Here is a 23,730-nt window from a genome sequence, read left to right on the forward strand (position 1 = left end):
GACTGCGTTTTTTTTGTCAAGTTAAGACCGGTTGTAATAAAAAACACACCTAATATGGAAAACAAAAAAGGTATGTTTTATATATCGCTCAAAGTGTTTGGGTTAAAATGTTGTTTCTTCTTGTGTTGTAGATGTAATCTCTAATGATGAAGAAAAATCTAGAAGGTGAAACATGCGATTGGGTATCTAAAAAAACATCAACAACAGCAGCAGCATCAAATGAAATAAAATGAAAAAAAAATGTATTGTATTTTATATTGTATTTATTGTGAAAATTTCGTTTGCCAAAATAAAATAAAAAATAAAACAGTTTCAGTGAAAAAAAAAAATAAATCTTGTTCTTTTTTTGGTCGCAAATGCGAAATGTCATCCCTTTCTTATTCCTCTTTCTGGTAGGTTTTCGCTGCTCCAGCTCAGGTCCGCCTTCGGCTCCGTTTTCTCGAAATGAAGATTTTCACCACACCAATACATATGCAATCGACTTAACGGTGATTATAATTTCCATACTAATTTGAGCCGCCTTCGGACCAGTTTCTGATCCGAAGTCGGACTCAGCTCCGCCTCAGGCGGAGCGGATTCGGACCGAGGTCGGACCTGTTTGCTTGAAGGGGAGGATATAATATATGGAGTGCTTGTTCCTATATCTAATACATTATAACGCCATATGCATGGATAGGGGTCGCTGCCGACGCTGATTATCTGTCATCTCTTTCTTTCTTCGTTTTTCAATATGAAATCCGGTTCCAAAGCTGTAAATAAACACGCTTGTTGATGACAGCCATCAAATGAAAATAAAATGGAGGCATGCACTCATCGAAAAACTTAGAGAAACTAGAGCCCTCTATAAAAGCTTCACGGAACTAACAGCACAAGCATTAAAATTGTTTTACAGTAACTTTCTATTTGCAAAGTTGATACCCTTTACCGATGATTTAAGAAAACGCTTACTTTGGTTTGCCTTTATTAACTCCGTTATTAGTTAAAAACTTAATTAATATCTTGATTTTTAGAAGAAATGCTATTCTTTGTAATTGCATTTGAAAAATGTTTTTTTTTTAATTGCTCAGATATTAATTTTTTAAAGGAATTATTTTTTTTTTTACCGATTATAATTTTTGACTTTGTGTCCGATTTTCTTCGATAAATGTATAATAAACATAGTGCTTTATAAACTTATTCTTATGAAGAAAACAATAATGAACAAAAAAGTTGTTCACAAGTTTGCCAGGAAACTCATAGATTTTATGATATTTAGGAAAACCTGCACCAGGTAAAATCTCTACCTGGTGCAGGTCAAAAATGGACAAGAATTAAATTAAAAAAAATTGTAGTTTTAGTTTATTTCTGTTTAAGATCTAGTTGAAGAACTTCAAAACAGTGGCGACTACTCTTTGTATAACCGTATAACAGTTATAATAGATTTAGGAGATTCACAAACTGATCTCTTGGTTGGTTCACATTAAGCAAACAAAAAAAGAATTAGAAATGCAGAGATAAATCGTGCCGAACACGCCATTTTTTACATTTCTGGGAAATCGCATTTAAATTTTCGGAAGATTATTGCAAAAAAACAAACCGCTGGCATTTTTTGGTCTTTTAGTAAGATTTATATAGTTAAAATATAACTTTTATATACATGTTATTTGACATCTGAAATAAATTCGTTTAGTTTTCAAAATATTTAAATTTTTGCCGAAAATGAGTTTGCCGTATACGCCATGAAAACTAGCAGTTTCTTTTATTCATACACGTTCGTTAAAGTAAACATAAATTAAATATAGTTCTTCATAATCAAAGACACACTTTAAAACGAAAAGTAAACTTTATTTAAAAATCCACTTTTTAATCTTAATTCATCACAATATTGTACTTCAGTATTTTTGAAAGTTTATTAAATTTAATGGCGTTTTTAATTATTGGCAATCCGGAACTGTTTTTCGATTCGGAATCCCAACAGTTTTTTTTTGTATTCTAAAGAATCTGAAGTTTAGTGTGAATGTATTGGTTGAGTTTGACATGTGTCACATACAGTGCTGCTAAAAACATTCCGGATTTTTTTGTCATTTTCATCAAATAAAATTTTATAACACAAAACTGAAACAAAATATTGCTTTAGTATTTTTTCTAGGTCGTTTATATATCAGTTAAGCAATTTCAACAGAAAATAAAGGCCTTTAACACATACAAAAAAATTTAAAATTGAAAAATGAAGTAAAGCCAGAATTTCGGCTGTGAAAAACTAACCGGATTTTTTAATGTTTATGCTTAAAGTTAATATTTTGTTCAGAAACCTTTGTTTTCTAAAACTGCTTGGCACCAACGAGGCTTGGACTCGGACAAATTAAATAAAATAGAACTAGGAATATGCTCCTAGTCATTTTTAAAAGCTACAAGAACGTTAGTTGCTGAGGTGTGCTTTTCCTTCTCTACCTGTCACTTAAAGATGGCCCACAAATTTCCAATCGGGTTCAAGTCGGATAATTATTCCGGCTATTCCAAGCCAGGAGTATTGTCTACAGCGAACTACTGTTTTTACTAGCTTTTAAGAATTTTTGGCAACATAACTTGCAGGAAGAGCCAATGTAAAGGCATTTCTTTCTCCTTTTATGGAGCCATTATCTACTCCAACATCTCTCCATTGTGGAAATGATCCATAATTCCGTTGATTTTGTGTAACGGGGTAAAGCCCACAGCTAGAAAAACCCCAAACTGTCAATGATCCTCTGCTGTGCTTCACGGTAGGGAGAATATTGTTTTGGTTTCAAACATGTCCATGTTTGAGCGCCTGGCTGCCATTTTACAATCGGAATAGAACAAGTTCAAATTGCTTTTATCATTGAAAAACATATTTTTCCGTTTTGTTATCGAGCAATACAGATGATTTTTTGTAAATACAACCATGATGAAGTATTTTTATTTGAAAATTTAAAGTGTTTCTTAAGATCCTTTAATTGCCTACCTTTTTAGACAATGTTTAGTATTAAGGAATGTTTTTTTCCGAGCGGAAAGAGATTAAGACCAAATCTCTCAAAGCCTTCCTAACTGTACTTTATGTTGAAGGCAGATTAAGCTTCTCATAAATCGTTTAAGAAGTCGCAAACGGATTTTTTTATCAAAGAACTCTTTATTCGCCTATCAGTTTTTAGAGATATTTTGTTATGGCATCCACCCAACTGATCTGCCTCAACTGATTTTTCTCTTTTCTACTTTTTGACGATATCATACTCACTTGACGTTGCAATTTACAACATCCCAATGGGATAACATTTTGTTTTATTTCGGTTTGAATGTGTTTTACGACTAAGTAACGAATTTTATGACTACAATCCGTTATTCCATTAAATTATTTATACATTTCATAAAGCTAACAACTTTGTTTGTCACCACAAACAAAAATTTTACAGAAATGGCGCTTAAAACCGTTACCTCAACACCGAGAATCGAAATCCTTGAAAAATCCGGTTAGTTTTGCACAGACGAAATTCTGACTTTCCTTCATTTTTCAATTTTTAAAATTTTTGAATGTATTAAAGAACATTTTTTTGTGTTCAAATTCCTTAACTGATATATTAACGATCTAGAAAAAATATTAAAACAATATTTTGATCCAGTTTTGTGTTATAAAATTTAATTTGATGAAAATGACAAAAAAATCCGGAATGTTTTTCACACCACTGTATGTGTATTCGCGCCAAATTTAATTTGTTTTTGTGCTGCAAACATCTATGAATGCGTGAGTGATTCTGCTTCTGATTCTGTTTTTAAAACAAAAATCTTTTTTACAGAATCAGAAAGCTTATTTTTTGGTTTGAAAAACAATTTTTATAGTTTTTTCCAAAAACAAATGGAGCTTGAAAGAAATAATTTTTTTTTACTTTTGTAAATTTCCCACTTTTTCACTTTTTAGGTCATTGTAGTTAAGCCTTAAGGCGAAGAGGGGAAATAGTGGAAAAATCTCAGATTCCATGATCTATTTGCGTCTTGAGATTCAAAAAAATGACAAAAAAATGAATCTGAGATTTAAGAATCTGAATCTGGATTTTTAGCAAGATTCACGCATACAAACACACACACTCCTCTGTTTGACATTTGTCTGAACATTTGTTGTTGTTTTATTTTTTTTATACGCACAGATTTCGTACACAATTACAAAACTAGATTTCATATTCTATTTGCAGTGGAAAATCTGAAATTTTTACACAAAAATCTCAAAAGTCAATAGAAAACGACATAAAATTGTCAAATGTCAAAAATAATTCCAAAACTAAAATAGTTTCCCGATTCAAACTATTGTAGTTTTCGATTGGAATCACTCAAGGATTCACTTATTCTGAAATCCAATAAAACAGTTTGAATCATAGACCAGTGCCAATCCGGTTTTCAGAGGGCAAAAGTTGAACAAATTATTAGCAGCATATGGGTGGTGGGAAAATTTAGGATAAATGGTATATGAAAGGGGAAAAATAAATTGCCCACAAAAAAATTGGGGGAAAGGGTGGGTGGGCGAAAAAGTGGGGTTGGTGTCAAAAATCATGGTTTTTTACGGTTTCTGACAAAACTAGAAGTCCTATCGAAAAAAGTCAAATGCAAAAGTTGTAGGTAGTATAAATGTCTACAACTTTTACTCACACAATTTTTTTCTATAACCTCAAAAATATTGGAAAAAATGCAAAAATACGATTTTTTTATTTTTTATTTTTATCTTTTACAAAAATTGTTGGATTTTAACAAAACTTGGTTAAAGACTACTTTGTTACGTTTTCTATCTATTGAGCAAAGAGTGAATTTTTGGATTTTTGACGAATTTAATTTGGAAAAATAGCCTATTTTTCAATCAAAAAAGTTACCGAAAAAATTTTTTGATTTTTGAAAAGTTTGAAATGAAATTATTTAGATTAAAACCTATTATTTAAGATTGTGTGGAAAAACTATACTTTTGTTTTAGAAAATATTGAGAAAAATTGAAAAAAAACAAAAAAACGATTTTTAAGATCGATTTTTCCGTAAATGAAAGTAATATTGGCGAGAAATAATTTTTCATAGAAACTAAATTATACTTTTCTAATGGCCTTTGACCTTCTTAATTTGAATCTAGCATTAGAATAGCTCTAACGTAAAAAGTTTTTGAGATATTGAATTTTGAACGTCAAAAAACTATTTTTGTGATGTTTTGCATGGTAATATCTCAAAAACGTGATGTGATAGAATTTTTCTGACTTCGGATTTGAGCTAAGCGCACAAAAAACCATTAGAAAAATATACTTTGATTTCTATAAAAAAAACTTTTTGACTAGTGAATTCGAACAAGGCATTCGATTTTTTCTGCCCTGTTCGAATTCACTAGTCAAAAAGTTTTTTTTATACTACCTACAACTTTTATACTACCTACAACTTTTGCATTTGACTTTTTTCGATAGGACGTCTAGTTTTGTCAGAAACCGTAAAAAACCATGATTTTTGACACCAACCCCACTTTTTCGCCCACCCACCCCCTTTCCCCCAATTTTTTTGTGGGCAATTTATTTTTCCCCTTTCATATACCATTTATCCTAAATTTTCCCACCACCCATATGCTGCTAATAATTTTTTTATTTTCAAAAATTATTGGCACTGGTCTATCACTTCCACTCAATTCTATTTTTTGTGTTTGTGTTAGTTATTCTGTGAAATTTTGAATATCAAATATAAATTAATTTTTTTTATTTCAAATGAAATATTACAAATTAGTTTTCAAAAACGGTAATATTCAGCTAATAAATGGGACAGTTGGTTTGCAGAATATTTTTTGTAAGTATATAATGCGTTTATTTGTTTAATTACAGAAAAAAAATAACATTTTAAATGAAAAACCAAAAAAATTAGTGATTGAGTGATTATTTTGACTTTTAAATATTCATGTATTAGTGCTTCTGGATTTGATTCTGATTTTAAATCGAGAAGAGAATTTCTCTTCTGAGAAGCGTTCTTGCTGTCATTTTTAATTCAATAAAACGGTTTCAGAAGACTTCTAAACGTTTCCGGACTCTTCTGGACGTCCAATCGAAAACGACATATGAAAATAGTTAAAAAATAATTAAAAAAGACTATTTTTTCTCTGTGTGAAAGTGAATATTATGGACTTGGATTTATTTTTGACATTTCAATTACATCTTTACATCCAGATGTATTTTTAAATCTAGTGAATAATATGGCCATAGGTGTTTTTTATTACAACCGGTCTTAACTGGAGAAAAAAATGCAGTCAGGGCTAAGCAATTTACATGTTAAATGCAACAACACCTTAGCCCCTTGGGCTTAGTTGTTTAGCCTGGAGATTTCCCTACCAACAATTTTGCTTCTATAATGCTTTACAGAAGCAACAATTGCATCTGTAAAGCTTTATAGAACCAACATTGTTTGTCGATTTCTCTGGGCTTAACTTTTTGACCAGTTTTAAATCTGCGATACAAAAACTAATTTTTTCATAAATTGTTTAGAATTTGTTTACAAACGTGACACTGACTTCTGGAATGACAAAATGTATTTACCTAACTAGTTTTGCTTGCATACATTTTTGTATCTCTTTGTAAAACATAAAATACAAGAAAAACCCAAAATCGAAAAATATGACAACTCTAAATTTTGGCTGTGTCGGCTGTTTTCGAAATATTAGCTGCGTTCCTTTGGAAATATTTATCTACTTTTTAATACTTAAAACTACTTTGATCTACTTTGCTATACTGAAAAAGTAGTTCAAAGCAGCTTTAAGTACTAAAAAGTAGATAAATATTTCCAAAGGAACGCAGCTATTTAATATACAGTGCTGCCAAGATTTCAGGTTAAGCCCCGAGGCGTTTTTTGTCCAGTTAAGTTAAGGTAATAAAAAACACACCTAATATACAAAAAATTGAAAATGAAAAAGAAACTTAATTTAGAATCAAAACCCATTTTATACACTTTTTTTGATTTCGAGTAAATCGAGAAAAACTTGTATCTCGTAAACGAAACATTTTTTAGTACTTTTTTAAATGCAGGATTGATTCAATTAGGATTCCCTACAGTTTAAGTCCAGAAATCGTGATCTGAGGGTTTTAGTTTGAGAGTTATAACAAACAAATATGGATAGAATGGATTTTGAAAATCACCTCTGAATTTCAGACCAAAATAAGAAAATATGGCATTAAAAAAAACTCAATTAAAAACGAGAAAACTTTATTTCCTTTTTTTTAACTACGCCTACTTTCTTGAACAAATAAATTCAAACCAAAATGCCGAAATTTTTTTTTCAAAAATTCGTATAAATTTTCGGATATTCTCATCTAATCTCATCCCATTAGTCCAGTAATTTTAGGTTTTATCTGCGGAAAAATTCCTACTGGGCTCCATTTTGGTATAGACCTTCGTTACGGCGTTGTAATGAAGATGTGAAAAATCGACATTGATATCGCGTCCGCGTTAGAAGTTATAGAGGTGAAAAGGTCACTAAAATCAGTTTTTCGCATATATCTCGTGACCTGTTGCGCGGAGGTCAATAAGAGTCTATGGAAAATCTGTTCGTCATAAAATTATCTACAAATATTGCCTTATGCATTTTTCTGTAAATCCAATCGTTTTTGGAATACAGCTGTTTCAAGCGTAGGCATAATACATGATACGTAATAATAGGTTTGTTTTATTTAAGAGTGAATAATTCAGTATTTGAATACTGAAAAATACATGTGTAATCTCTTTTGCTTTTTATTAATACGTTTTTATAAGTTTCACTTGTAATCGATATTCAAACTAACTTACTAACTAACTTACTAACTAACTAACTAACTAACTAAGTTACTTAGCTACTTAGCTACTAATTAACTATTTAATAAAATCTTAGCAATTAATTTTGACCGTCAGGTCAAAATTACCTACCCTGAGACGTTTTGGTCTCAGGGTAAAAACATTTGAGGGTCAAAACACCCCAAATCAATCTTAGACTACTTCTAAGAGTCATATCGAAACTTTGAACAAATTTATGTACACTTAGGAGCAAAAAAACGGAATCAAATAAATTATTTATATTAAAAACTAAAATTGCGATGGATAAAATATTGTTTCTTCAAGTCTCATGGTCTCTTTTAAAAGCTTGAATTTTTTACTTTGAATTGTTGGTAAAAACATAAAAATGCATACGATAGTATCATCGCTATCTGTCAATAAACTGCACTTCTTTTTTTTATAAATGTTAAATTTTCTTGATACTCGCTGCTTCAATTTCAGTCTTTTTTCCTAACATTACCATTGACGTTGTCTGTCAATAAATTGCACTTCATTTTTTTTAAATATTGAGTTTTACAGATACTCTCTGTTTTAATTTCAGTCTTTTTTTCCTTACATACTTCATTTATGCCTGTTGGATCTTGATAAAGTGAACGGTTTTTTAAGTTCCTAGCATTAATTTAAAGCTTTTGTTTCAAGCTTTTTAATGGTGCAATTGACATTCATGTATGTCAATTATATCCTGACCAATTATCGTTTTTACAGAACGCAAAGTTTGATTCCATTTTTTTGCTCCTAAGTGTAGTTTGAATGACTACGTTATAATATAGTCCGAAATCGGTTTCATTTACAGAAAAATGCATAAGGCAATATTTGTAGATAATTTTATGACGAACAGATTTTTCATAGACCCCTATTGACCTCCGAGCAACAGGTCACGAGATAAATGCGAAAAACTGATTTTAGTGACCTTTTCACCTCTATAACTTCTAACGCGGACGCGATATCAATGTCGATTTTTCACATCTTCATTACAACGCCGTAACGAAGGTCTATACTAAAATGGAGCCCAGTAGGAATTTTTCCGCAGATTGAAGTAAAAAATGCCTAAAGTTACTGGGCTACATGGATAAAATGGTTTTTGAATTTCAAATTTATTTTAGAAATAATATTTTGAATGGATATAATGGATTTTGATGCGAATAAAATTGTTTGGATATAATCGGTTTTGAAACAAAAACTGAAGTGGATAAAATGGGTTTTAAAATTAACCTCTAACTTTTTAATCTGATTTCTACGCCAATCCATAACTATACAATAACCTAAAAAGTGGGAAATTTACAAAAGTAAAAATTTTTTATTTTTTTCTAGCGCTCTAGCGCTATTTGTTTTTGGAAAAAACTACAAAAGTTGTTTTTCAAACCGAAAAATAAGCTTTCTGCATCATTATTTTTGATTTTGTGGTGGGAAAAACGGTTGCGTTTGAAAATTTTCACTTTTTGACTTTTTGCAAAAAGTGGCCGTTGTAGTTAAGCCATAAACATACTTATACTACATAAATTTATTAACTATGTTAACATAATTTAAATAAGGCTTCGTAATATAATTTATCTTCCGAAGAAATAAAAAGGAAAAACCTTTTGATATCCTCAATTTTCTCTTCGGATATTTTTTGTTCTTTTCTGAATAGTTTGTCTTGAAAGTCCTGATCATATAAATTGTTCGGCGTTAAAAAAATTAGATTTAGTATTTCTTTTAATAATTGAGCTCATTTCAAATCCCTCGCATTAAGACGTACGTAAAAACAGTTCTCAAACAATTTTTTCGTAAATTGCATGAAAAACTTTACGTAAAATTGGGTGTTTACGTCAAAACAAATACGTGAATATCTCAGCAACGAAAAAAGATAGAAAAAAAAGGGTAACAGATTGGAAAAGATCACCCTCGAAAACATAAGACTGCATACCCAGTTTAAAAACTGCAATTTGGCGTATACGGCACTCCAATACCAATACTATGGCGACGAAATGAATTTTGCTAAAACAAACTGAAACTCGAATTTAATCAGCTTCACCATTACAGCATTTGTTATTGTTCGTTTGTATTTACTCCCGCGAAGATTTTGCTTCGTTTGTATTAAACGTGGATGTTCTTATCCCAATAATGATTTTGTTAATTGTGTTTGGTGTAAACATTTTTTCATTTTTCAAATATTGAAAAACAGCTTTTTATTGAAAGCATTGATAACCTCAAAAAACTGTTAAAAAAACTTCATTTTTGATTTTCTAACGGATATCTCTCAAACAGTTGATGTGGCAGAAGTTTTCTGACTTCGGAATCGAGCTAAACACAAGAACAACCTTTAGAAAAGTACAATTTGTTTTCTGTTACAAAAACCTTGTTGACCAGCGTAATTTACAAAATGTGACTTAGGTTTTCATAGGAACCCATCAATCTTATTTATTTATCATTTTTATTGTGTAATTTATGAAAAAAATACATACAAACGTTCAATGTACATTATATCAATTAGTTCACTTAAAATTATGTGTGCAATGCAGTCCACACTTTATGAAATTATCCATTTTTCTAACTTATGAGAAAAGTGCTATTAGACACATGATGAATGTGTACGGTAGTTTTGAATCTTCCAGAAACTGCATTTAATAACGATTAAATGAATTATTATTCACCTTTTCATGTCGGCGTCTGTTTAACGGATTTGAAGTACCGCCCACACTGACTTCAGGTTGCTTTTTAAGTTTGTCGTCTTGAATAATAGAAATCTCATTACTTTCATTTTCTCTCGCTCTTGGCACCAATGACATATGAATCAACGGTGGTGGCCTTCTTTTGATGTCTTCCTCGATTTTGTAAAGTTCATCCTATTTAAAAATTTAATTATTAAATACTCATATTATTGCAAAGAAATTTAAACTTATAGTTACTCTATTTCTATAAACCATGCAGCATGCTCTCATTGTGAAGTAGTACAATATTTCAACGCCTGATAAAAGAGAGAATCCTAAGAAAAGACTGGCGATGCCTCCAAATGATACTAATAAGTCCACCCATCCAAAAAGAACTTCTCGTTTGAAACAAATGATCGGCCAAGTTAGAAACTCCACGATTACTGTCTGATCTTCAGGGTTACCATAACTAAGAACAAAATGTAAGCTATTTGTTTTTCATCAAAAAATATGACCGTTTTGTACTTTTTATTGAGTTTTTCAATATTGTAGACTGTTTGAGAACATCCAAGTTCACAGTGTAGACAATCCTTGATATTTGTTATATTTGTGGCGTACTTTTGTAGACAAGGCAATTGGCTGATCTTGCATGTTGGAACGTATGCTAAAATGTTATAGTTTTTTTTTCGTTAAAATTTCTATTTTATTGGGGGGATGAGGGGCTTAGTAATATTTTAAAGAACTATAAGGAATTTTATTTCAACTTAAGAAATGTCCAAATTTCAGAAAATGCAACAGTTTGGTTCCATATGCAATAAGGCCAAGTGGAATATTGACAGAAATTGATCTTATTATGCTTAAAAAAAAATAAAAGAAATAAAGCCCATTTTTAGCAATTGGGTTTATTTTATTTTGGGAGCATGAAATAGCGCCAAATCGACCTTATTGCGCTTTTTGGCACATTTGTTTCATAAAGAGCCGTAAGTCAAAACAAAGAGGTGTCGTTAAATAAGTAGTAGTCTTAAAGCGATTTTTTTATTGCTCCAGTCCACGAATTGAAAGTTTTTCAAATAAGAAAAAATTAATTAAAAAACGATTAATCGGGAGTCTCAAAGTAATGAATGGAAAAGCAAAGCGGAACCACTTAATTTGAAATTTGTATGTTATGAAGAAGTACCTATGTAGTTAATTTTATTGTAATACTTACGAACGGGTTTGTAAAATGATGGGATACATTTGCAAAGCTTAATAGATTTTTTCATTCGGCAATCCTTCATGCAAGCGGTAAAAGTATACTCTTCGTGAAAAAATGAAAGTTTAACTTCATCCGAAAAGATACATTTTCTTTGACTGAAAAAAAAAGAACAAGATTAGCTATAAAATTAATGACATATATTTTGAATTTCAGTGTTATGTTTCTATAGATTCGAAATCTCCTTATGTGATATGGGTGGCCTTGGCAGACATATCGACATGTATTGTGAAGCAGTTACTTAAGTAATATGTGCAGCTGGAGCCTGAGTCACCACCATCCTACTCTCTTAATTTGAAAAATAGTGAAGCTACTTCGCGTAAGAATAAGGTGGATGAAGTGACTCGAAAATTCTGCTATCTTCTGTGATCGAAAATGCCCCCTAAGCTGAAAGGATGGCTCTATACCGCGGATGTGCTACCAGTACTCACATACGGTTCACAATGTTGGACATTGTACAGAAAGTATGAGAGTAAGTTAACGGCAGTTGAGATGAATGAAGATGCTTCGTAGAAGTTGTCAGATGACACTCCATTCTGGCAAACCTTACAAGTCACAAGAACCTAACAAGTTGAGCTGAAATTGATTTTGTGAAGTTTTCGTATCATAAAAACTTTTGAATTGTGATCTGCTCAAACTCACAAGTTTGAAATTTGTTAGCAAGAAGTTTGTGAGAAATAAAATTTTACGCCAGAAAACATCAGATTTTCATTTCACATTCAGATAGCTATCAAAAAGCATTTCGTCATGCAACGTGTTCTATGGGTCACCCCATTCCGTCTTATTCTTCATCTTGAACTGATTGATTGACGCAACGCACACAACGGATTATATGGGTTGGGCCCTTAAAACACGTCCGACTCAGTTGGTATTGCCATATTCAAAGGAGTGATCCTGAGAACTCCTTCAAAAAGGCAATATCATAAAACGTTCCTATGCGACTGTTAGAAAAGAGGTAGACCTAAAAACTCGTGGTACAAGCAAACACAAAAACACCAGCTTTCAGTTGGAACAATACAAAATCGGGAGGCTTGTCGGCGATTTTCTGAGGTTAACCCGGTCAACCCAAGGAGCGCGGGCGGCCACAAGGCCTTGTATGCGTTTTACCAAGCATCCAAACCCCAGAATCCGGCCAAACCTAAGTTTGGTCGATTTAAAAGTGACCCCGAATGACCGTTTACGGGGTTTGAGCTTAACATATAAATACAACAAAGAAGTCATTATTCAAGTGTGGTCTTGCAAAAGTATTGAACAATTTTTGTCTTAGGAAATGTTTTGTAAAGTTTTCAATCCTGTAATTGAAATTAGCACTAAAAATTCAGATAATAGAATTTAAATTAATAGAAATGCTTATAAGTTTTAAGTATACAAACCCGATTGTCAACTGGCGAGCATCATCAGTAGTATATGTACTTCTTTTCAAGATCCGAACTTCGACTGATTGATTTTCCTTCCATTCCAATTGTGACTTAATATCTTCGCCAAAATATTCTTCTTGAGAAAAAATGTATATTTTTGAAGTACTGTTCGGAACAAACTGCAAAGCCCATTTCTTATCTGTTTCATATAAGTCATGCGCTGATGGTGCAGGTTGACTAAAAATTTATTTTTTAAAAATAATTTAGTATATAAAGTATTTGCGTATTAATGTGAGGTAACTCACTCAGAATCTGCAGTAGAAATAAAACGGCTATTGAAGGCATAACAAAATCCATGTTCAGTATAAATAGGATCAAAATGTGAACAACATTTAATCTTTTCATCTCTGTATTTACATTCGACAAGAGTATCTTCGCAGCCCGTGTGAACCTGTAATCACTTATTAATGTATAGCTGATCATACAAGTCATTATAAATCTTGATATTACTTGAAATGCCCATGCACGAAGTGATCTATCATCGATGTTAGTTGAAGTAAACATCTGACTCATATCATAAGCTGCTTGTATATTTTCGAATGATAAAGATGTCAGAAGTTCCAAGAAAGGAGCAATTTGACGTGCCATGTTATGATCGTATGCACTTAAATAAAATATAAAACAGTTTTTGAAAAAAAATATATATTAGAAATTTAGGTGTTAGGGACAGTGGCGTATCCAGAAAAAAATTTGGAGGGGGCTGGAAAATTTTTCAAAAATTTTGTATAGGGTACATAAATGTAGGAACATTTTTTATCTTTTTTTTATTCGTCTTTGATCGAGAGAAAAAGCGCTGTGCTGCAGTACTGAAAGTTGCATTTTACTGCTCTCGACAGCTTTGTACTACTGTCTCTTCCTTTCACAGTCAAAGTAGTGTTTTTTCAAAGTTCTTGTATCTCAATCATTTTTAACAAACAGCAAGGTATTGAGTAATCTTAAAAAAAAAAAACACTTTATATCGTTTGAACTTTGTCATGTGCTGAATTCAAAACTGTTTACGTATTTATTAGAGTTGGGCACTTTAGTTCAAATGAGTGATCGATCACTTTAGTTCAAATCATACTAATGAACTAGTTCTGAACTAGTTCATTTTAGTTCAATTTATTTTAATCACTCCGGTTTTGTTAGAATTAAAAACAAAACTGGTTTGTACAAACTGTATCCAAATTTATGTAAAATTGACGCATTCTACATAATAAAACAAATACAACCTAAAAATAACAGATATGTACATATTTTATTTTCTATAAAAATTCTTAATTTCGTTCATATACTTGTCGAGCTTTCTGGTTCCTGACAAAAGTCTAGAAGAAGTACGTTTTGCTTTCATTAAATGGAAATCATAGTAATGCAAGGACCAAAATGCTACTTGTTTTTTGTTCTTGCTTCGAAATAAGAGTAAGGGGTGCTTGAAGAAGAAACGCTGATACTGGCGCAAGCGACCTTTTGTTTTACATCTAAATCTTGAGGTAGAGCAGAAGAACTGATTTCACTTAACAAAGAATTGGATGCAATTTCATATGCACTTTGGTTTCTGCACACCTTCTTTAAACCTTTTTTTATGTTAAAAGGGCGCTGTCGTCGTATAAGACAAGGAGACAAGGACCAAATTTGAAAATTCCCAATTCAAATGAGACTTCCTTTGACCCAAAAAATATATTAAAAAAATGATAATTGAAGGTGAGCGCAAGCTGTTTCGTAATGTCATATTACGACTGCTTTAGGTTGCTGTTTAGTTCGTTGAAACAAATCTTTTTCGCTATTCGCGAACTAAATTGAACTAGGTAAGTGAACTAAGTTCACTGGTTCACCAAGATGAACTAGTTCATTGAACTAGTTCGTTCGCGAACTACACAAGCCTAGTATTTATTCCTATCACGTCTTGTTTTTGAACTGTACTCATTATAGCCCAGTAATTTTAGTCATTTTTAAGCCCAATCTGCGGAAAAATTCCTACTGGGCTGAATTTTGGTATACAGCTTAATGACGGCTTTGTTATGAAGATGTGAAAAATCGACATTGATATCGTGTCCGCGTTAAGAGTTATAGGGGTCAAAAGGTCAAAAAATATTCTGGTATAAGGAGAATATTTTTAAGAAAGATGGCCACCTAGGTTTCTATAGATTTATTTTATACCACAGGTGTTTAAAATTTTTCATAAAATACTTTTTTTACATTTTGCATCAAAAAACAGATTTCAAAATTTTTTTTACGAAAATGTGCAATAGCTATGAAATTTTTAAAGTGTTTATGTACTCATCCAATTATTGTAGAAAATTATAAAAAAAAGAAATAAATAAAATTCATTCATTCGTGGTTGTAGTGAACGAAAACATAAGATGATAAAATTTAAAATACACTGAACGAAAAAAAGTCCATATTTTATGAACTGGTTGCGATAGAACTTTTTTCTATCTGTTTTTAGAACAATCATAAGTGTAGCTATAAGCCGTTTTAGGGTTGTCCATTCTCTATTGCACACCCTGTATATTTTCAGACATATTCTAAACAAAAATTCCCAGGGAAATGGTTTCGGGAGAAGGCCCCCAATCGGAAAAATGGCGAAAATTTTCATTTTTTTTTTGGTTTCCCCATATTCTTAACAGTTGAGGAACGAAATTCAAGCTAAAAAAATAATGAAATTTCAGGAAGTTTTCAGTTAGGAGTTTTTTTTCAGGAATAGGATTATGACGATTAGAACTAAACTTCAACTTTTTGAATCGTTATACCTAAGAAACGGTGGGTCTTAGGAAAAAAAGTGTCATGACACTTTTTATATATAATAATCTGGTCTACAATTCTTGAATTGAAAATTTTTTGATAAGACTTACCGTTTTACTGAAAATCGTGAAAAACCAGTTTTTGTGACCTTTTGACCCCTATAACTCTTAACGCGGACACGATATCAATGTCGATTTTTCACATCTTCATAACAAAGCCGTCATTAAGCTGTATACCAAAATTCAGCCCAGTAGGAATTTTTCCGCAGATAAAACCTAAAATTACTGGACTATTACTATTTTCCGCAATTCGACCGAAAGTGAATTGAAATCACTTTTCAATTTCACGTGAAATGGATCTTCGATCGATTTCGACAACTTCTTAAATGCTTCGAACTGTCAAAACTGAAGTATCATCCATTTTTATTTTGTTTCTAAAGTGAAATTATTACTGCTGCTTTGAGCATGGATGCAATTTAATTTACAATTATAATGAAAAAAAGCCGAATTTAAAAGAAAAAATAAGTAGACACATTTTTCGAGACATATCCAATATGTATGTAAGTGAAATGCAGAACATGGGCGGTATTATTGCAATTTGTAAATACTCAAGTAAAAATTAATTATGTAAAGTGTAAAGCGAATGACGTGCAAACACAGAGGCAGTGTTGAATTATGATATAAATAAATAAACAACAAATTTTGTCCAAAGATTGCAGATTCATTGAAAAAGGCACCAATTTCACTTACAGAAACAAAGTGAACTGATTTCGATCAGAAAATCCAAAATGAGTGAAAAAATGCAGAACATTTAAATTCACTATTTAAAAAAATGCTCAAAAAGTGAAATGCAGAACGTGAAAGTCTGAAAAACTAATTTTCAGAAGCGCAAACTGGAATTTCCTTAAAGAAACCATTAGTTATGTTGACCACTAAGATTTTAAGTTACCAAAAATTTCTATTATCTTTGAGAAAAAAAGACGATCAAATGCGGTGTTTAGAGTTTGCATAAGAAGTTTTATAAAATTTGACGGTGATGTAATTCGACGCCAAAATACAAAAAAAAAATATTTGAAGAATTCCGAATTGGAATAAAATCCGAAAAAAAATGTATCCCAACCCTCAACGTCAGCTAAGGCCCTTACTCAAACAAACACAAACAGCCTTTTCAAAATTTGGAGGGGGCTCAAATATCTGAGCTGCCTCTAAATCTCTAAGATTTACGAACAAGTTTCAGTTAATCATGTACATTATGAAGAAATCAGCTAAATAATAACATTGTCTTGGAGGCTTGGGGGGGGGGGGGGGCTTGAGCCCCTGAGCCCCCCCCTCAATACGCCACTGGTTAGGGATGTGAAAATTGACCTAAAAAATTGATCAACTTAATCTATTTTTTTTTTTCTTTTTATGTCTAAGTAAAAATCCTTGGCTTTAAGTATTCAACAACTTCATATTAGGTAAACTGTGCAAAAAAAAAAACATGTGCGTGGGAAACATGAAATGATTATTGGAAACAAAAATTTTAATTTTTGGATTTTTTCTATAAATCGCGCATAAAAATCTGAAGTCAGAAAAATTTTATAAGTTTCCGTTTTGGAAATATTACCGTTAGAACATGCAAAAAAACATTATTTTGACTGTTTTTAAGGTTATTCTTTAAGAGTGGGTGTCCCCGAATGACGAACTCAGACTTCATGTAAATGAGTTTGTGTGTATTAGTGACCTTTCTTCGCCATACATCTCTCACGTTCAACGTCATCTCAACTCAGTTCTCTCTCGGTATCTTTATTTGCATTCTCTTTCCCTTTCTAGAGAACCAAAGTCATAAAATTAAAGTCTATTTAGGTAGAAAAACAAATCAGCATCAAGGAAATAGCAAAAAAAAGGGTTGCAAGCCTTGCAAGTGTATATTGCGGTTTTGCTTTGCGCAACAGACTGCCTGTCTTTCCAAATTTTGTTTTCATAGAAAAAAATATATCCATACAGTTGCTCAGAAGAATACCTAACATGCAACATCATAAATTTATGAAAGAGATAAATAAACCAGTTTAAAAAAAAAAAAAACAAGAATACAAAAAAAAACTCGTTTATCCTATTCCATATACCTACCACGCAACACCAGATACCATACATTGCAAACGTGCGAGAGATCCATTTCCTGTATCCTCTCATTTTCGCGAAAAAAATACAACAACACTTTGCATGCACTTAGCCTGGCGCCAATCCTTTTTTATGGAAAAACCTATGTACAAACAATATGTAGAATGCAGATACCTAAGTTCATCTTATTCTTTATACCACCAAACAACCACTCGACAGAGCGAGTGCGAGAGATCATGTAGAAACAAAATAGAAGATAATAAAGAGAGAGATACAACTAGCGCCAGCGGAATTTGTTTGAACTACAAATTCCAATACATACGCATTCCATGAATTTCTGAGGAAAAAATGGAAAGTAGGCTCTTTTTCAAAAATTTATTGTAAGAAAACTATTTTAGCAATTATTATTTTCTAACTTGATATTGATAGAAAAAATAATGAAAAAAAATAAAAAAAATATAACAAAAAATCTAAAAATTCTGGTTTCATAGTACAGTTTATTGTTTTTGGGACTACTTAAAAAGCGATTGGAGGGTTACAAAATAATATTTTCCAACAAAATATAGTTTTACTCCATAGTCCATAAACTAAGTTTTTAAATAAAATAAAAATCAAAATCATACTTTGAAAAACAAAGAAATTAAACCACTTTTTTTTTAAAGTTAAGAAAAAATGACTTTTTAGTATTTTTTTGTTGTTTAAGACCTTAAAACTTAATATAAATTTCTTAAACTAATCAATGTGTTAGTATTTGAGTTGAGGTACTTATTTCTTTTTATTTCGATGAATTTTATCAATAATTGCAGAAGTTATACATGTTCAAACATTGTAACATAAGGAAAAATAGCTTCAGTTTCGATTAATTTTTTTCTATGAAAAATACATTTTTAGTTTTTCAAAATAGTTTTACTCCGTAGTTTGATTCAACCTCAATCCAAAATAGAAATAAAAAAAATAAAAATTTTAGTCTAACTAAGAAACAAACCAATGTCTTTCAGGTCGTTCTAAAAGAACGAAAATTTTATCATGTTTTGTTCTCTCTTAATTACAAGTGCACAAATTTGGAAATTGTGGGGATGAAGATATTTAGCTTTGTTTATTATCTAAATAATAAAATTTATTTCATTCAATTATCTTTAAAAATGTAAAAGTTATTCACCGATTTGTAAACGATAACCCGATTTTTACGTGGTCCACTCGGCCTTAATATAATTCATATTTTGTAATGGTGTCTAAGAACTGTTTTTTTTTTCTTTCCAAAATTTTTTAAATCTTTGCGATATCTCTTTATTGCCTTAATTTTAATCTTAATTTTAAGTTATTGGTTACATGCCACATGAAGGTTTAAAAAAAAACATCTTGCTTACTCCATGGTTTTTTGCCAAGATTATTTTCCTCTAAATTAAGCTGAAATCTACTTAATTTAAGATGAAAATCTTCTTATATTAATGATAATAAGAAGAAATATATTCATTTCAAACATTGCTGACACTTTGCGTTTCAATTAATGTTTTTCGACATGGCTTTATTAGTATGTTTAAAACACAGTACACAAAATAAGGTAATATCTTCCGAACGTTGTCAAAATTTCTTTGTCAAAAATGGGCACAAATGTGTCAGGCCGGCCTTTAATTTTTATATTTCAATCGCGATAAACAGGAAATTTGTTTTTGTTTTAGTTTATAAAATGTCATTTGAAAAAATTATAAATTGAAAAATAACTCTTCGTGTTTCTTCTCGGAAAATGGTCAATAATTGTTAAAAAAATTAGTAGTGTGAGTGGTTTTTCGGTTTTTGAGCGTTTTCCGTCAGTAGATAATTTAAAACAATTAAGAATTACGGTAGCTGAAATTGGTCACCAAACTGTCATGTTTCGACAATTTGGCGACCAATGTCATGTTTGGAAGATATTACCTTTGTGTTTAAAGATATATCTACTACTTAATGAAAACAAAATTGTGCATTGGTATTTTTAAATCCACTATTCATGTAAGCTTTGGTAAAATTGACTCTAAAACATTTGGGAATTAAAAATGTATCTAATTTTCATATACAAATTTCGGAAAAGTTTAATTTCTGGACAATGGCTCCAACGATTTTGTTAAAAAAATTCAATCCGATTTTAACGAAAATTTTTGTGAAGAAGCATTTAAATAATTTAAATATAAAACAAATTTCCAAAAAATATAATTTTTGGATTTTTAAAAAAAAATTTTTAATTTTTTTTTGAAAAATCAAATTTTCGAAAATGGGACATTTTCCAAATTTCTATTTTCTATATAAAAAGCCTTAAAAATTTGAGCAACTTGAACTCTAAGAGCAAGTTCGTGCGACCCAGTCGTGCATTTTATTTTTTTTTTCAATTGAAATCTTTATAACCCTGGTCCTAAAATAGGTGTACCTAGGGTCAATGTGGGTAAATGTAAACAATTTCATGTCTTTTTTTTCTTTCGACTTTAGATTTTTTTATGTTTTCACGGAACAACTTGAATGGTATCTTCAAATGCAAATATGAAATGATGGCAATTCTTCTTTATAAATATAAACAAATATTTCCCAAATTGTTTACATTACTGTCAAATATGGCATGTTTACAAATACCCCACCATGTTTGTGTTTTTTTTGCAAATTCGGGGTAAATGTAAACGGTGGTATAAAATTTAGAATTTCCTCTTTATCATATGGATAACAACTTGAAAAACGTTCAAGAAGGTATTTGACAAAAACTTTTTCAAATTCCAATAAAAGTTTTTGTTTTCTTCCTTTGATTCTTTATATAGGCGCCCAATATGCATCCTGAGCAGCTCTGAACGTAATATTTTTTGTTTTTTTTACGTCAAAGGCCGATTTTGCAACATCATCCACTGAAAATGATGGTGTTGGCTACTTTAAAATGTGACTCCGCGGCACTTTAGCAGTAGTAATTGACTTAAAATATGTTATTTTTATTAAAACCAATAATTTCACCAAAAATGTATGTTTATATTTACCCCCAGAATACGTTGTTTACATTTACCCATTATGAAAAATATTCTGGGGTAAATGTAAACACATGCAAATCGACATAAATGTCCTGTATTTTAAAATTTGCTTGTATCACATAGAATCTACATCAAAATTAAAAACAAAAAAATATTTGCAAATTATACTGACTTTATTGAATCTGCAAAAATATTTAATTTTTCTGAAAGACTAACGACTTGTTTGGCACTTTAAAAAATTATCTTTCACGGAAAATACGCTCGTCGAATGAATTCTCTCTTGACAGCAGTGAGCTTGACGTATAAGTTAAAAGATACATGCGTCCGCGATTTGTACTTATGTATGCATCAAATAGATTTAACTGAAGCTTGTTATGAGCCATGTTTTCATTTACCCCTGTTTACATTTACCCACATTGACCCTATGTAATTTAATTCCAACTCAGTTATACATAAAAAATCTTCCAACTCAACCTTACAACCCATCAGCTATATACACCTAAAGTGTTATTTTTAACTCGTTTGGAATCACTGTTCGTGATGTCTTTTCATTGTCATATACATACCGTTAGTATTTAACGAAATAAAATAAAATACATTTAAATAACTAAACTATTTATTCAACTTCTTAATAAAGCTTAATAAATTTTGGCCTGGACATATTTGAACATATCGACCACGCAGACCTAAAAAACTTGCGCAGGTAAATCAAGCTGTGGTTATTAATTTAGTTCACTCAAAACATAAATTTTAAGGTCTGTTTAAAATTACCGATAAAAATTTCTTAATTAGGTATACTTGTCTCATTATTTGGCTGGTTATATTTTGTATATAAATACTTTTTACGTTTTTTGCTGTCGCTTATTCACAAGAACTGGGTTGCAGATCTGAAAAATTGCTGTTTTGCAGTTCTTTGCCAATATTCGGTGTTTTTTTTTTCTTGTCTCAATCATTCTAATCTTCAGCTAACGCTTTACCACGATTAATTCAGATAAGAAAATGATTTAAAAATATCTAGTAAAAAAAAAAAAAGTATTGGGCAGTCTTGGGTTTTGAACCCCGGACCTTTGGTGCAAAGGACAAATCGTTCAACAGTAAGTTTAACACCCTGAACTACTGACTCTAATACATATATTTGTCTTAAGTTGCACGTTGTTCAAATGACTTGGTCAACGCGAGAATGAGTCAAGCATTTTCTTTCGTGCAGCCGGCGTTCATCGATTTATAAGACCGAGGTCCGAGGTCAAAAGTTCAGGGTTCAACCACCGGGTGGGGTAGAAGTTTTTTTAGATTAATAAAACTGTACAGAAGAAAGTATAAGAGAGAGAAAGTGCAAAGAGAAAATAAAAGTTAAAAAATGTGGCTTATTTTTAAAATTTTAATTTTAGGTAAATAAATAAAGCAAATTCCATGTTTGTTTACTATGAATGAAATCCTTCCAAAATATTAGAAAAAAGCTATAAAACAAATGAATCATGTAAACTTTTTTGTTTTTATACTACATTTTTTTGTCTGTGCGAAATTAAATTATGTTGGGTATTGGGTATCAAAGATACCTAACCGATTTTTATACACTCATGTTGTTCAAAATTATAATTTAATAATTAAATTGCACAAAGAAAACTCAAGTTATTTCTTTTAAATGAAATTTCTTCAGAGTACAACAAGCATCGATCAAAGATATAAATACTGTTTGCCTATGCCTATTTAGTTGAATTAAAATGAACCCCAATTCTTCATATTACATTTTTTAAGCAGCGAGTAATCCATGGTAAAATTGTTCATGAATTCAGAAACAGTAAAGTTTTTGAAAAAAAAAATTGCTAAGATAAATTTATTTTTTGAATTTTTAAAGACTTACGCAAGTGATCGGTAAGCTACATCATACGCCTTTTTGCGGTCAAAAGCAGTTTCAGGACAAACTACTGTAGAAGGAAATATGACTTTTTGATTTTGATAGTCAGTATCCAGTCCTGAAAATAAAGTTATTATTATTAATTGCTTTTGTGTTTTTTGTGAAATAATTAATACCAGTAATAGTTGGATTAGTTTGAAATTTTTCCCATAAGCTCATAATAATAATTAAAGCAGTTACTGCACCGACTGCAGTAAAACAAAACCACATAAACCTTGAAAAATAGGTATACAAATATTCATTACGCACATTAAATTTATTCACTTGGAAATCAATCTTTTGTGAAACACTAACTTTTCTCCAAGTGGTCGTCCACTTTCGGCTATATATCTCACGCCATGTAATGTTGAATTTTGAAAGAACTCTTTCGTTTGGAATATTAAACTTCTACGTAAAAGTGTCACTTTTTCTAAAATATTTTTTGGTTTCAAATATTTTTTTCCCTTCTCCATATCTAGGTATAGAGAGACCTTTGGTGAACTAAACTTTTCTCTTGCAGACAATATATGTCACTAAATGTGCATTCTGCAAAGGAACATATTTTAGGTATTAACAAAAATATAAACACGCAAATGATATGTTTTCCATGTAACAATAAAATAACAATAGAAATGTAACCCATTAGTGTAGGTACACTTTATCAGATTGTCAGATACAATTTAATACATTCCGTGTCACTCGATTGCAAGAACTTATTTTTTTTTTGTACAAAGGAGAATGGGTAAATTTTTTATGGAACTTGGATGTACCATACTAAGGATGATTTTGTTATTTTTTTGATTTTTTGAGTCTTACTTAATTGTGCCTTTTATCCTTGTGACTTACTTCACCAACGGACAGAATGCATTTTTGCTTTTAACACTTTATATCGAATTTGGCAACCAGGAAATGGATTTTCCTAACTTTGTCTAATTTTGTTG

At 30.9% G+C, this 23,730-nt stretch overlaps 1 protein-coding gene across 1 annotated transcript; it reads right to left on the reverse strand.

Annotated features, from left to right (window-relative positions):
* Window positions 1–10,192: 10,192 nt before the first annotated feature.
* On the reverse strand, window positions 10,193–23,417 carry LOC129906561 (sodium channel protein Nach). The gene is made up of 10 exons (XM_055982370.1): window positions 23,105–23,417; window positions 22,927–23,024; window positions 22,757–22,868; window positions 13,545–13,698; window positions 13,340–13,485; window positions 13,050–13,271; window positions 11,632–11,774; window positions 10,950–11,088; window positions 10,683–10,893; window positions 10,193–10,619 (listed from the first exon to the last, which is right to left on the reverse strand). Exons 1-10 carry the CDS (start codon window positions 23,260–23,262, stop codon window positions 10,398–10,400), a joined length of 1,605 nt encoding a protein of 534 aa, XP_055838345.1. The 5' UTR covers window positions 23,263–23,417; the 3' UTR covers window positions 10,193–10,397.
* Between the last annotated feature and the right edge of the window lie 313 nt (window positions 23,418–23,730).

The sequence above is a fragment of the Episyrphus balteatus genome, chromosome 1 (assembly GCF_945859705.1).
Source record: "Episyrphus balteatus chromosome 1, idEpiBalt1.1, whole genome shotgun sequence".
Taxonomy (NCBI): domain Eukaryota; kingdom Metazoa; phylum Arthropoda; class Insecta; order Diptera; family Syrphidae; genus Episyrphus; species Episyrphus balteatus.